Here is a 15,480-nt window from a genome sequence, read left to right as displayed (position 1 = left end):
ACTATTGTCTTAATGTAAATCTTGTTCAGCCGGCACAACCAGAAACTTGGTGCTTTCTAGAAATTCAAAACAATTTGATATTTATTTATGCAATCACTTTTCTGAGATTTTGTTGATTGTTGACTATCAGACACAATCCTTTCAGTTTTAAGAATTAAAAAAAGTTCATGTCACGCAAGGAAATAATTATATTATATCAGTGTATAAGGGAAATAAAGATGGTGTTTATTTGTTCATAATAATAAGAGTGCATACTTATCACAGTGAAACTATGGCTGTCAGAAACTGTTCATAAAAATTTCTCTCTAAAATTAATTTTAGCTTTAGAATCAATTATATAAATATTTCCAAACCTGAAGTAAGTACATGAACCAACACACACCCTCTTCTTAAGTTAAAATAACACAGACAAAAGAAAACAAAAGCCATAATTTTGTTTCTTGCCTTAGCGGGTCATCATAGGTGCATTCAAACTTCAAAGACGTTAGCAAGTGTTATTTCCCTTTTGTTGGATAGTTTGACTGAAAATTTTATTGGGGGGTTCTGGTTTGACTAGATTGATAAAGAAACGAGATAGGGACCATTGGTACATAATTAAATTGTTTGGTAAACATGTAGTAGAGACTTTGAATCAAAGTGAAAAAGAATATCAGTGAGGAAAATAATACATGTGATATATAATGTGACACGAAGATAGAAATATTGAGAAAAAAAAATAGATATATGAAAAATGAAAGTGCATTCCTTCTAGAAGCGATTTTAAAATCAGAATCAATTTTGATTCTAAAACCATAATCGAATTCGGAGAAAAGCTTATGTAAGTAGACTCAGGGTTTCATAATTGATTATGAGGAAATATAACTGATCCAAACATTCTATAAGGTGTTTAAAGATCAGAAGGCCTTCCCACTTTCTTTAACTAGTACTAGATCTTCTTTCTGCCCCCCTATGTCTGTGGGTGTTCCTTTCTGCTTTGTGATCATTGAAAGTTTGCACTTTTGCTCTTTCCTTTTCTCTACTGTCTTGTCAGCAACCAAGAATTGGAGGGTTACCAGAAACTTCCCACCCTGCACTACTCTTTTCAGCTGGCAACATAGAATGTAAGTCCATAACTTTGGTAATTGCTATTTTTGTCACCTATCATTTCCTCTGAATGCAATATTTCTATGTTCCATTTCTCAGTCCTCTTCCCTCCTATTTATCAGAGTCACCTCTTCTAAGCTTCTAGCATCTGGCTCTCTGCAATTCTGCTTCAGTCTCTCAACTCTCAAGGCCTTAGAAGCCAAAAAGAGGAAATAAAAATTTCTACTTTCATGACATCATCTTTGTAGCTGCCTTAGAAAATGCATGTCTTGTATTGCCCTCAAACTATTTAAGACATCGTATCTTGAAAACCCACTTTGATTTTCTGTCACTTTGATTTGGTTTTTTGTTCTTTGAAATTTGCAGTTTCTTTCCATGACAGAATCTCAAAACTCCATTCCTTACTTATTCAGATGCCCCATCAGTTTAGACTTGTTCCAAGATCCTGTAACTTTATGCACAGGCCAAACATATGACAGGTCAAATATAGAACAATGGCTGGCTGCTGGAAACCTCACATGCCCAGTCACAATGCAGAAGCTTCATGATCCATTCATTGTTCCGAATCACACACTTCGCCACTTGATTGATCAGTGGCTTCAACTCGGTCCCCAATTTGAACCTGGTAACTCTGCAACTGCAGATGATCCTTTATCTGGTCTGAAACACACCCTTGAATCCCAGGAAAGCAGCTTGGAGAACAAGCTTCAAGCACTTGAGAAAATCAGAGCCCTACCTGATCAGTATTTTTCTTTCAAGAAATCATGTTTCCTCCTATTGGATTTCTTATCACTACTTTTGGAACTAGTTTTTGCAAGAGAAGAAGCTCAAGTATCAAAAAATCATATGGAATTCATAGAGCTAGCTCTTTGTTGTGTCCTAAAATTGCTGCCTCTTGGTAGTTTGGAGCCTCTAAATATGATCAAAGATGAGCCTAAATTTTCCACATTTCTGCTATTATTTGAAAAGGGTACTAACCCGATTAAGAATAGCTTGTGTCAACTTATAGAGTCAGCATCATCATCTCAGACAGAAGAGTTATGTTTTTTTCTTGGAAATTCTCACAAACTAGTGCAAGAGATTGTTCTAGCTGCTCGCCGAAACAGCACGGTTTCTGAGTATGCAGTTAAAGGCATATCAGCACTATGTTCTTTGCAGTCTAACAGGGAGAGTTTAGTGAGAGGAGGAGTGATAGATGGCATTATGACATACATTTCATCAGGTTCTGAAATAAGACAGAAGAATTTGGCACCACTTGCAATGGGAATAGTAAAGAAACTTTTGGAAGTAGAAAGTGCTAGAGAGGCATTGGTGAACCACCCAAATGCTATCAAAACTTTGGTCAACATGGTTTTCAGGGTATCTGATCACGAATGCAGTGAGAGTGCTGTTGAGATACTCTTAATAGTTTGCCATGATTTTGGTAGTGCAAGAGAGGAAGCCATTGGAGCCGGAGTTTTGACTCGGTTACTATTGCTTCTGCAGACTGAGTGCAGTACCACAACAAAATCAAAAGCAGGAATGCTGCTCAAATTACTCAGATCCAAGTGGACTGAGGACCTAAAGCAGTGGTAGACTGTGAATAATAATAATAATATTCATCATAATAACAACAATATAAGCATTGTCACAAAATAATAAAAATAAATATTCTTGTTTTGACCAGACTATGGATATGCAAGTGTCTTGTGATTTTGAGGGATCTCATTGTTAATGTGCCACTGTCATATTTTCTCCCATATACCTGTAATCTGTGAACATTTGAATTTATTATAAAACTCGGTTTTGGCTTCATTATCTCGTGTGGGCACACACAAACTATAAATATCTTAACCGGCTGTGGTTTCATTGCAATCTTATATTTGATGATGAAAGAAAATGCTTTAAAGTGCTTTAAGGTATAGCACAACTCGCATGGCGACGATGCTAGCGTTTAATCATGCAAACTTTTTAATCTTGTAAAATATCACCTTTAAAGGGAATGAAATGAACAGATAAACCACTGCAGGCAAGCTTAACTATAGAGAGAAAAATATACCACAGATTGTTGATGGATATGGTTTTCAAAAGTTAGAACAAAGAAAGAAGTGGTGCCCAAAACATATTCAAGGTGCACTGGGTACACTGTCTTTTAGGTTTAATTTTCCCCTCACTCAATTACAAATCTCTCGGTGCAGCTTGGATTAGTGGCAAATTTCCTTCAGGATACCCTTGAGTAAGATTTGACTCTCAAAACAATCAAGTCAAGACAACAATCGTGTTTACAAAATAATTTGTTTTTATTATGGTGCACTAAAAGGTTGTTAGCATGACAGGGGGAGCCCAAGTGATAATGGGCTAAGACTAAACAAGACACTAAGAGAACCGAACACCACATCACCCAAAACCTGAAGGTATTGGACATGTGGGTCACATCTCTAATATTGTCTTCATCTTACCCATTCTTAATCAATGTAAGACTCTGAACTCACACTTGCATGCACCACAATGGTAAGATTGTTTTCTAACCTATCTCTTTCTCTCTCTGTCACTCTCTCCTTATTCTTTAATCTTTCCCCTATATCACTCCTTATGCATCATCTATCGTTTGCTGGTGTTTAACCAGTGAATCTCCTATTGAAAGCTTATTGCAACATATTACAATTTAATATTAGAGTGGAACAATTCCTATCTTGTGAATTAGAAACTATATCATAAATTCTGGGAGGTACCTTCCTATGCAAAGTTTGAAGACAAAAGTTAATATAAAAAGAGATTAATTTCTATGCACCGACGGTGTAAATAAGTTTTACACCATCATTCAATCACATCCCTCCATTTTGTTTTCTCACAATTAATTTTGAATTTAATAATATCTAAAATAGAAAATAGAAGGTTGTGATTGAATGATGGTGTAAAACATTTTACACCGTCGGTGCATAGAAATTAATCTCATATAAAAATGTATAGCACATTGATTTACATTTCAGAATCAAAAGATTTAAAATATAAAAAATAAATACATAAATAAACGAGGGAATACATTTGAAACTGTAAAGTACATCCAAACTTGAGAGATTGCCTTCATATAGCTGGCACTTTGTGTAAAACAACATGTACAAATATCCTATGAGGTCTTAAGATAGTGTGATGAAATGCTGCAGAGAACTAACCAAACTTGGAGGCCAGTGCTTAGTGTTTCTAACATATGAAAGGTCTGTAAAATGGGGATCAAGCAGAGTTGCAATGGTAAACTGGTTTTCAGCAAGCAAGGGAGCATGCTTATCGGAATATAAGGCTGCTGCAAGAGCTGCATGTACCTCTGCTTGAGGGAAAAAAATTAATATTAGAGAAAGGTGAAAATTTTCATTCTGCAGCATGATTCTAGAATGCTAAGCCTGTGAAAATACCTGGATACCCTTTTAGAGATATTGAAACGTCTTCCATCTCTGCAATCGCTTGTTCTCTGTCACCAACTTCATACAGGACCAGCGCTCTTCCTACCCTTGCATACTCTGAGAATGCCAAGTCTTTATAGCTATCAATCACCTGAAAAAAATGAGTAGGCAAATCAGTCAGATGATTAAACCATGGAAATGAGATTAAACTCCTAGACAATTATAAACTGGCATCTGACATCTTGAAATAGCTCAGGTTCAGCCACTAAAGGAAAGTGAAGTATCAAGTATGAGTGGAAATTCCTATGAGGACTTTTAAAATCTTGAGGCCTCTAAAATAACATAACTATATTACATTTGTTTGGAGATGAACTCCTGTAACTTCCCAACTCTAGGCATGAAATTTGCAGGACACTCAATCTATTTTTACTTGCTTCAAAATATTGCCATTGTATTTTATAATGTCTTTCGCTCAGATGTTTCTGTTTTCAACTCCAAATACTGTCTGTTTTTATGTTCCAACATCAAAATTAGAATTATTCAGGAGAAAAATAAAGCAATATGATGCCAAGTTGTTAACATCCATACAAAATGAAAGAATTATTAAGATGGCCCTCTGCATAATTTTGGCACGTAACAATACTCGATTTCTGAAAAACGAAAAGCTACTACACATCATGCCCTAAAGTGGCAGATTGAATATATTATGTACATATGGGAGGCGAGAGTACAAGAGAGTGAGAAAAGAGTTAATGTCAATCATGCAACTATAGATAAATGGCCAGATGTTGGTTTTCTTAAATCTAATGTTGATCATTCATTTTTGGTTATCTAGTCAAGATTAACTCATTTCATGCTGTCACATAATATGTCCCCATATATATAATCTCATCTACCATTTTGTTACATCCATAATATTTCTCTTACTTAGTTACAAGTCACAACTTACATATCTAGACTTGGTACAAAAAACAATGAAGAAAGTAACTGGCTTGAATTTCATATAAGCAATGTTGAAACTAAAATAGCCTGATATTAGTCAGTTTAGTCCCTCAACTATATAAACCAGTAAAACAGCTTCTGAAATTTTAAAAATATATTCAAATTAGTCATCTGATAACTAAAATTTATCACATTTTTCATCTTTCAAAAACTAAAGTAATAGTAATTTTCATCTTTCACAACAAGGTTGATAGCTTTTCTCATCTTTCTAGAACTAGTTTAACTTGAATTGCAATACCATTCCCAAGCTCTAAAATTTCATGTAAAGAAGATAACTTTCCTAAATTAAAGCATATTGGGTAGCTAAAAAAGTTGGCATCACCTGAGAAAAGTAGTCAAGAGCGCCATTGAAGTCACCCTGAGCCTGCAACTCCCTCCCTTTCTCCAACAACTCCACTCCTTTCGCCACTCTCTGTGAAATCAAAGCACTGGCATCTCTTTCAGGAGCAGTTACCGGGTCATACTCTTCACCGAAGGCAGGAACTGGAAGGAGAAGGAAACCAGAGAGGGGTAGGGATAACAGGAGTAAACGCCTATTGGGAAATTGAACTCTGGAAATGGGTGGTGATGTTGATGATGATGATTTGCTCTGAATTCTGGGTTTGGGGTTCGGCGGAGAAAGATAGGAAATGGGTGGTGCTCTGCATGCAGCCACCATTGGTTTGACTGAGGATTAAGGTTCCACGTTTTCTGTGTCTGCAAGGAAAATCTCAGTGACCATAACTGAACTACATTCATTTTATTTTTATTTTATGCAATTCTTTTTTTCTTTTAGTGTCTGATGAGATATTTTTGTACCTCCTTATCAAATATATTCAATGGTTAAAAATTGCATTTTGTATTTTGCATGGTGAATGACATATTTATAAATAGAATGATTTCTATATTAATTGGTTTTTTTATTTAGGTATATTTCTCAAGTGTGACTAGCTCGTTAAATATTTGAATGGATTAATGTTGACGAAAAAAGTCGGAATTCTTAATCTATCTCAAAACCCTAGCAGAGAGCTTGCGGGCGCCACCCCGCCCCCTCCTTTCGAAGTCTATCTATCCACTTTTGGGGCTCTCCCTCTTTAAGGAGGTTTCTTATTCTCCATAGTGGATTTTTTTCTCCACAATAGATATGTTATCTACTACAATAGGTGATTTGCTACCCAAAATAAGTGATTTTTCTCTTCTTTTAGTGCGAGTCTTTGTTATCTCTTCTCCCCTCATCCACTGTCTTTGTGGCGGGCTACCTTTGAAACCACCAGCCACCTCGCGAAACCACTACACCACCCTCCGCAACCATAAGCCACCTGCTGGCAGAGTTATGTGACAGTGGTATATCTCTATCAAGGCAAAATGAGCAAAAATGGAATATTTGTCTTTGTATATTAGATTTTATTTAGAGGTCTTTTTTGGTCCTTTCTAGTTTTCGCCATGTTTTCTCATGAATTAGAGAATGCTAGCTTGAGTTGTAATGTGTATTTGTGATGATATGTTGTAGTGCTCTCTCTAGGGTTTGATTCTCATTCATTTTTAAGAGTCGTTTGGCTTGATTTATACTTTAATTTTACGAAGTTTTGACGAAAAATTAAAAAATTGAAATCCTCAACCCTATCATATGATATCTACGACTCAAAAATAAATGCCTGTCTACATATGTAGAACAAAACAAGAACAACGTTATTTCATTAATGGCAGCGGCCATCTGGATCATACTATGTCATCGTAGTAAGTTAAAGGTAACTCAGACATACAAGAAGTCCCATGAAAATGCAGACGAAGTCAACCGTCAACATTATATTACATCTAATATTAAAGACAAAACAGGAACCTGAAAGATAAAAAATGGCTTCTCTGATGCTAAAAACCAGCGAAATATGTTAGAAATCAGATTATGGAAATGGAGGCAACCCCCTTCTCTTGAAGATCTTAACTCTTTAAATGCAGTGAAATAGCTTCTAAAAATCAGCAGCAACTACTTGTGGATGCATCGGCCTGAGGCTGCTTGTCCTTAAAAATGTTCTTTTTCACCCCCTTAGAGCCTTCAGCTAAGAGGCTGGGTGTATCCAAAATCTGCACACACCCAAAGAAATAAAAGATATAAAAATAATATCGTGATTGCACAGGGTAATTTTCTCAATTAAACATTTCCTCCTTTTACACCACTCAAAAAGGATTCACCATAGCCTTCTAAAATACGATAGCAGCATGGTTGCATAAATAGGAAATCTACCCAGCACACTAATTATTGGCCAAAATTATGTTAGTATTGACTCAACATACCTTCAAAACAAGTTCTTCAAAGCACTGCTGTACGTTAACTCGAGTTTTAGCACTGCATTCGATAAATAGACAACCATATTCCCTGGCAAAGTCTATTCCCTCTTTCTTACTCACAACCCTATCACTCTCCTGAAAAACAAATATCACCAACTTGCATGTCAAATCCTCTAACAAAATGCATGGAAAAAAAATCAGTGATAAGCTCTGATATGATGCAGAATCAAAACAAGAAACAAATGTCATGCAGCTGAGTAGACACATTCAAGAGTTGAAGCTAGAATTGTAAAACTGAGTAGCCAAAATGGAGTCCATGCAATTCAGGACTTGTCCATGAAATACCCATAAAAGTATCATGCAGAAAGAAAATCAGTAATAAGCTCTGAGATGATGCAGCTAACTAGACACATTCAAAGTTGGGATCTGGCTCCTCCAAATTGTGAGGTACACTTCAGAGGCTATAGGGCAGCATTGTAATCATTGATTAACAAATCCTAAGTTCCTGACACTGACTTCTCAATAAATGATTATAACACAGCACTATTAGAGCAGTCAAATCCCAAGAGTTGAAGTCAGATTTCCAAGACTGAGCGCCAAAATGGAGTCAATGCAATTCAGGATTTGTACATACTTAAGTACCTCTTCTTTATGTTGGTTTTCAATATGCTTTCTTGATTTCCCCTAATCATATCATTAGTTTTTTAAATTACTATTTCAAGGAAGATAAGCAATCCTGGTAGAACCAGATGTGAAAAACACAAAACAGAAGAAACAAAGGACAACTACAGTAGATCAAAGACCTCTCCAATTCCTTCATACATCTATGATATTAACTCGTTTGAAGAGATATGCTGATATCCAAATGGAGGCCATAAAAAACCAAGTTAACCAGGTGTTATACTCCACCCAAAGACACCATAACCAAACAATGCATACTTCTTACAAGAAGATACCTTGTCTACTTTGTTTCCAACAAGCATCTTGATGCAGTCTTGATTTGTTGAATAAAGATCTATTTCCTTTGCCCATATTTCAGAAAGATTTGTAAATGTATCTCGTCGGGTTACATCATAAACTGCATCAGTTATAGGAATAGCATGGAGATTAGCCACTAATCCAAAACTTAAGCAATGGTACATCAACTTGTAGGAGGGGAAATCTCCCAATTTCCACAGCCATTTTGGTGGTGAAACCAACCAATAAGGAAGTTCCAGTTTGGTCATTGAATACTAGAGATCAATTGGATGAAAGAGCAATTCACTAACAACCAAATGATTCCAGGATCTACTAACTGGTATTTATATCAGCTGTCAGTGCAAAATTACCAAGAAAAATGAATAATATTCAACTCTTACAATGATCCAAGTCAATAAAGTTGATATGAAAAATTATAGAAATGGTATTCTGAGAATCAAGATCATCAGGTTATCAAATTTTCCTAGCAGAGATCGGGAAAATGACGTAAAAAGTGTAAGATTCAAATTAATGTGCACGTAACCACATGCTTCGATTATATGAGGCAACAAAAAGCTAGAATTATGGATGAAATAAGCAATTAAGCATGCAATTGCCCAAGATTACTAATGCATGTTAGTGAACTTAAGTGAAAGAGTACTAACTTCCAATTTTATGTACAATGTATGTTAAAACAAAAAAGGGAAGTCTGATGATGCATAAATATATGCCACTATTTCAACGGGTAGACGGTAAACATTTACTATCCTTTCACTTAAACAAAAGAAGTTTTTTATTTACATGAATTCACCATTAGTAGTGCCAACTTAACAAGACATGTGATTACCGAATAGCCTTCTATAGTTGTATCCATTGACTATATTCCAGTCTAGGCTGTCATACAAATTCAAGGCATTTGACCTAATCCAATAAATGTATGATTAAGAAGATGGAGTGGCAAAAAAAAAAGGAGAATAGAAACTTGCCCATGATGATTCCTTGTGCCCCTCTATAGTAAGAGCTTGTAAGTGTTCTAAATCTCTCTTGGCCAGCTGCATTATTAAACAAGTATAAACAATCAAATACAAGCAATGGCCACAATAATTCTGACAATATAAAATATAAAAGGCCTCCAAGATTGCCGTATCTAAAGCGAGGCCCTAAGAGAATATAAACATAAATAGACAAATTCAAGTGAATACCAGTATCCCAAATGGCGAGCTTCAGCTTTTTACCCCCTATGGCGACATATTTGACCTTAAAATCAACACCTACAAGAGAAATCAAAGAAGACATAAAACATGAAAGTTAACTTGCTAAATGATAATGTAATTATCAATGATGCCCAACTTTGAATCAAATCAATTCCAGGCTTTTCGGATATTCAAATCAAAACACAAAGTAATAACGATTTAAAAAAAACGAACCAATTGTGGGGGACATATCCTGAAATTCATCGGAGGTGAAAGAGAGAAGAAGACTGCTTTTCCCAACCCCAGAATCACCAATCATCAATAACTTGAACAAATAATCGAATTCTTGCGGGGCAGAACTCGAATCCATGGCAATCAATCAACTGAATCAATCACAAACAAAAACACGTTATCGGAATCATTAACTAGGAATAATGAGAGTGAGAGATTCGTGATTATAATATATAAGATTCGTGTAGAATTAGTACCCGATGAGCGAAATCCAAAAGGAAATTGAGGATGAATGAAATCGTATAGGAAAAGTGTTGTGAGAAAAAGAAAGATGCAATAACATTAGCGGATCGGCGATCTGTTTTCTTTTTCAGATTACTATTATTATTATTATTATTATTACTTTTCATTCACAAACTCGATAACGTGCTTTTGCTTAACAGACAAGCATCTCTCAAACTAATATATGTCGACAACCATGACAATAATTCCAGAAAAAAATTAATATTATTGTTATTTTCTTTTTTTACAATATGTATTTATTTATCTTATTGATACAGACAGGAGTTATATTGATACACACTATTAAATATATTTTTTATCATGCCTTCTTTAATTTTAATTTAATTATGACATGACAAAATAGTAAAAAAATAATTGAATAACTGAATCAGAAAAGAAAAAACTGGCTCCATCAAGCCAAATTTACTTCCACTAGCTTGAGACTTAAAGATATATTTGGATATCAATTGACATTAGTGTAAATAGACATTATCACACAATTGATGATAAAAAGTGAACAAAATTCTTCTTGTAAATTGATATGAAAGTTCGTAAATGTTGCACTCAAGTGATATCCAAACACATAAATATTATAAAAATTACTTTTTCTGCTATGAACTAGCAATATACAACATAAACGTTACTACAAGCACAGTAAAGTACATTCCATTTACAATAATCAAGAAAATTGTTACAAGCAGCAAGGTCTCCCCACTCCAATGCATTTGAGTTTATGGCCCCTAGTTTCTTCAATTGTAAGGTTCTCATGTATAAAGGAATGGACCAAAGTATTTTGAAGGTCAACAACCACAGAGCACAGCATGCTGGGGAAACCTACTGGTATTTACAATTGCAACTCAAATGAATCTCATTCTCGGAGAACCACCAGGTGGTGTATGGGCTTTGTATCGAGATGTTTCAAGCCATGGATCAAGAGTGAGAGTGGCATTTGATCTCGCTGGATTTTTGTGCATGTTATTCGAAGTGTAACTGCTTTGTCCCATCATTGCATAAGATGGATGAGGAGGAGAAAAGAAAGGGCTATTATGTGTCGGCCTATGCTGTCGCAATGGACTTGAAGAGGGAGATACTGGTAAAGATGTAATCGTTCTTGTGCTATCTCTGAACAAGGGAATAAAAAACGAATGTAAGTCCAAATACCATAAAAATGAAGAAAATATGGAGATTCAAATCCATGCATGCTTAAATTCTTATTAACATCAGCTGAATAGTTTACCTTGGATTCCTTAATGTACGTACAGCTGCAAGAGCTGGCTTTGTTGCATAATCTACGTCAAGTGTAGTTATACTTGATCGATTGGAATGAGGCTCTAAAACAGGCTACAAACAGATACAAATTATGAGAAAGTTAATTCCAGCCCAACATTAACAACAGAAACAGATTATATGAGAATAAAACATGCTTTGTAATGATTATGTAACTGAGTTGAAGTATGTAAGAAGTAAAGTAACATAAATTTTCAAAGACAATAAATAATTGTCAAGACTTTACCGGTGTCCGGCTTCCATCAGACATGTAAGGGAAAGCATCTCTAGTTATGCTGGCATTCGCAACTTTTGTCGCTGATTGATCTCGAATGAAGGGATGGTTTAGTAAACTTTGGGCTGTTGGCCGAGCTAATGGGTCCCTTTGTAAACATTGCTTAATGAAATTCTTTGCATCATCCGAGAGATGCTCAGGGATTTCAGGCATGTCTTTGCTGTTTCCAATTTTAAATATGGCAGCTACCTGTTTAACCGACATAGAAACAAGTTTGGTCCTTCATTCACATCAAATAGAATTATGCAACTAAAGGCTAGTTCTGAAATATCCAACATCTCACCCCTTCAAACTGACTCCATGGAGGTTTCGATGTTGCCATTTCAAGTATTGTGCATCCCAAGCTCCATATATCAACTGGAAGACCATAGCCATTTGTATTCATCACAACCTAAGAAAGAAAATATCAGAATAGAGTAATAATAGAAAGAGAGGATGAAGAATGAAGAATGAAGAATGTGCTTACTTTAAAGGAAATTTCAAGATTCAAGAAGAATGGGAAGAAATTTTCTTTTATTACCTCAGGTGCCATCCAATATGGACTTCCTTTGAATGAAAGCATTGAGGCAGCAGAGTTTATCTGGTTCAGAACAAACAAAAAAACTCAGAGACAGTAAAATCTAATTATGAAATATAAAACATTGAAGAGAGTTTGTGTCTGTGTGTAAGGGCAGTATGCCCTGTATCTGTGAAAGTTGTATGTGTGCTTGCTCTCATGCCCTATGTCAGGTGTCGAGTGCAAGAATGTGTGAAAGGGAGCATGGGATACAAGAGAGAGGACATGTCTCTTCCATTAGGAATCAGTTGAATTGCAAGTTTTAACATTGAGTAAGAGAAGTGCTTGTTTAGTGACTCAACTAATTTAACATCAGATGTGCAGTTCAATTCTTTTTCGATACCAGAAACAATAAATTACATTCACCTTCGGAATGATCTAGAAGCAATTTTTCGTTTACAGAATCAGAGGAACTTACATGTTTAGACATTCCAAAGTCTGCTAGTTTGATTTCACCATTTGGATCAACAAGTATATTAGCCCCTTTGATATCCCTGCCAAACGAAAAACACAAGAATAAATTGAAAGAGAATAAGAGGCGTAAACTCCATGTGATGAATGAATTAGGAACGACCAAATTACCTGTGCACTGTATTCCTACTATGTAGATAGGCAAGTCCAGAGACAATCTGCCTGGTATAATTTTGAATAACAGGTTCCTTGAATGCACCATATTCTTGTAGTAATTTATGGATAGAACCGCCAGAGACATATTCCAAATAAACAGAAAGTGATTCTTCTCCCTGAAAACATGACATATATGTTAGAAACTCACGTTAATATGTCAATCTTTCAATTTCTCTTTGGCACTTGGAATATTATAGCATACCAGTTCACTCCCATAGTACTGAACAATGTTCGGATGTGAAAACTGATTAAGCAAATTTATCTCCTGTAAACAAATGGAGAATCTGTTATAATCTTATGAACTATAAAATGCTATTCATACTTAAAAAAGAAAACTCCAATGCAACTGGATAAAGATAAACTGCTTAAGTACTGTATTTTGTCTTAACGCATAAAATAGTAAAATTACCTGGTTAAGTTGTTTGAGGCACTCTTTTGATGTTTTATCATCAGAGAAAACTTTGACTTCTTTTATAGCACACATTTGTCCATTTTCACTATGAAACAAGGAAGAAGAACAGTAATTGTTTCAGTAATTTGTCCAGAATATGAACATTGGGATAGAGAGTACTCATTCTGAAAGAAAGTAAACGAAATAGTGTAAATTTAATTGTATTTTAACATGTTAATTTTTTTAATGCCAATAATAACGGGCATTGTAATATGTAGTTCTTAACCTAAAGACTTGGTCATACATTATACACACAAGAAAGCAGAAACCACATATTCTGCCTTACAATATTCAAGGAGTGAAAAATATACATGTGTAAAGCTGCTTGAGGTTACCTCTTGAGTATTGATAAAAAAAATCCTTCACTGGAAGATAGACAATAATAGTGATAAAGTTACCTATTGAATCCCAGATAAACATGTCCAAACGTTCCCCGCCCTAGAAGCTTTCCTTTCTTCCACTTGGAGAGATTACAGGTATTGTTTTCTAACACCCCATTTGCCCGCGTGTTGCAAGGAGCCGAAGGGCTAGTAGGAGAGCCCGGTGGAAGAGGCAATGGGTGACATTGACTCGTTCCTTCATCTTGCTTTCCTCCTGTGGGAGAGTCAAGACTCAAAGCATGCAACCTTTGGTGAAGAGGTGATGTAGGGCTGGTGGGTCCTCTTGAACAAGGGCTTTTTGGCCTCACATTGAACTTCACCTCCTCTTGTCCTCTGCAGAAATAAATAGCAAGGATTATTTAACCAGCAGATTGGAGAAGCACACTGAACAATACACGTTCTTCTTGTTCCTTATACAATTAGAACTAAAAGAAGTTTCCTAATTCAGATCATAATTTCAACCATTTACTACAGTCACATACCCTACAGGTCATTGTGACACTTCATTAAACACAGTAAGAGGTATATATTTGGAGCTTATCTACTAGGAAAAAAATACTAGATAAGCTCCGATATGTGTTCTTTGGTTCGCATCCAAATGGGTCCGATGTCGCATAAATATCATATCTAAAACATTCAGAATGACTAAGAAGCAGACATTAACATTAGGGAAGATGAGCAGAACAAAGAGGTACTTAACTAGTTAACTAACAATTCACAAATTTGTTCATCAAAATTAACATCTCTAATTTCCCCAGATAAGTCTAAAACTGCTTATTTACACCAAATTAACACAAGGAAGAACCCAAAATCTTCAATTACCCATCAAAGTAGGAATGAATTTTCAGCAATAATTCACACAAACAAGAAACAATATCTAACCCCTTTTACAAAATCGATTAATCTAAAGCGGGCATAATCGATTTTTCATGTAATCAACGATTAGGCACAAGTATGAGAAATGAAGAGTAGGGGAACCTGTTAGCGTTGAAATGAGGCGAGATTGAATGATCATCGAACGAAGCAGAGGCAGATGAACTGAGGCTGGAGCCAGAAATGGAAGCCTGATCGCAGGGTGTGGTAGGGCGAGGCAACGGAAGCCCTTTCTTCTCCATGGCGGCGGCGCCGCCATCACAATCCTTGCTGGTTCTGGGTGAATTCCGATACAGTACCTCATCGAAACTCTTGGGCTTCTTCTTATCCTTAATCTTCTTCTTCTTCTTCTTATCACTGCTCCTTGCGCTGCTGATTGGAGATTTCATGAAATTGAATTGAAGCCCAGAACGCGGTGCTTCCTCCACCTCCTCCGCCTCATACTCACCGTCTTCATCATCATCGTGTTCCTGCTTGTTCTTCCATGGCTTTCTGTTCCACCAAGCCGGCATTCTGTATTCCAGAAATGATGGTTTTGAGAGAGGATTTGAACAAGCAGAGTATGATTGATGAGTGTTGTTGTGTGAGAGAGAGGTTAGGTTGGTTATGAATGGGTCTTGTTGTGTGATTTGTTAGAGGTGA

At 35.9% G+C, this 15,480-nt stretch overlaps 4 protein-coding genes across 4 annotated transcripts; 1 reads left to right on the top strand and 3 right to left on the bottom strand.

Moving 5' to 3' along the window:
- The first annotated feature begins 271 nt into the window (after positions 1-271).
- On the top strand, positions 272-2,877 carry LOC130713410 (U-box domain-containing protein 25-like). The gene is made up of 3 exons (XM_057563179.1): positions 272-277; positions 1,031-1,117; positions 1,450-2,877. The coding sequence occupies exons 1-3, from the start codon at positions 272-274 to the stop codon at positions 2,656-2,658; spliced, it is 1,302 nt and encodes a 433-aa protein (XP_057419162.1). The 3' UTR covers positions 2,659-2,877.
- A 1,185-nt stretch (positions 2,878-4,062) lies between these two features.
- Positions 4,063-6,197, bottom strand: LOC130710360 (uncharacterized). Its single transcript, XM_057559582.1, has 3 exons — positions 5,785-6,197; positions 4,473-4,611; positions 4,063-4,384 (listed from the first exon to the last, which is right to left on the bottom strand). The coding sequence occupies exons 1-3, from the start codon at positions 6,118-6,120 to the stop codon at positions 4,200-4,202; spliced, it is 660 nt and encodes a 219-aa protein (XP_057415565.1). The 5' UTR covers positions 6,121-6,197; the 3' UTR covers positions 4,063-4,199.
- A 912-nt stretch (positions 6,198-7,109) lies between these two features.
- LOC130710361 (ras-related protein RABC1-like) lies at positions 7,110-10,523 on the bottom strand. Its single transcript, XM_057559583.1, has 7 exons — positions 10,366-10,523; positions 10,112-10,260; positions 9,887-9,955; positions 9,671-9,736; positions 8,684-8,805; positions 7,734-7,862; positions 7,110-7,523 (listed from the first exon to the last, which is right to left on the bottom strand). The coding sequence occupies exons 2-7, from the start codon at positions 10,245-10,247 to the stop codon at positions 7,416-7,418; spliced, it is 630 nt and encodes a 209-aa protein (XP_057415566.1). The 5' UTR covers positions 10,248-10,260; positions 10,366-10,523; the 3' UTR covers positions 7,110-7,415.
- Positions 10,524-10,962: 439 nt separating this feature from the next.
- Positions 10,963-15,480, bottom strand: LOC130711957 (mitogen-activated protein kinase kinase kinase 3-like). Its single transcript, XM_057561762.1, has 11 exons — positions 14,944-15,480; positions 13,984-14,298; positions 13,544-13,631; positions 13,337-13,399; positions 13,090-13,250; positions 12,926-13,001; positions 12,472-12,531; positions 12,235-12,342; positions 11,904-12,140; positions 11,628-11,731; positions 10,963-11,512 (listed from the first exon to the last, which is right to left on the bottom strand). Exons 1-11 carry the CDS (start codon positions 15,348-15,350, stop codon positions 11,248-11,250), a joined length of 1,884 nt encoding a protein of 627 aa, XP_057417745.1. The 5' UTR covers positions 15,351-15,480; the 3' UTR covers positions 10,963-11,247.

The sequence above is a fragment of the Lotus japonicus genome, chromosome 4 (genome assembly GCF_012489685.1).
Source record: "Lotus japonicus ecotype B-129 chromosome 4, LjGifu_v1.2".
Taxonomy (NCBI): Eukaryota; Viridiplantae; Streptophyta; class Magnoliopsida; order Fabales; family Fabaceae; genus Lotus; species Lotus japonicus.
This window is presented reverse-complemented; position numbering and strand designations above follow the sequence as displayed.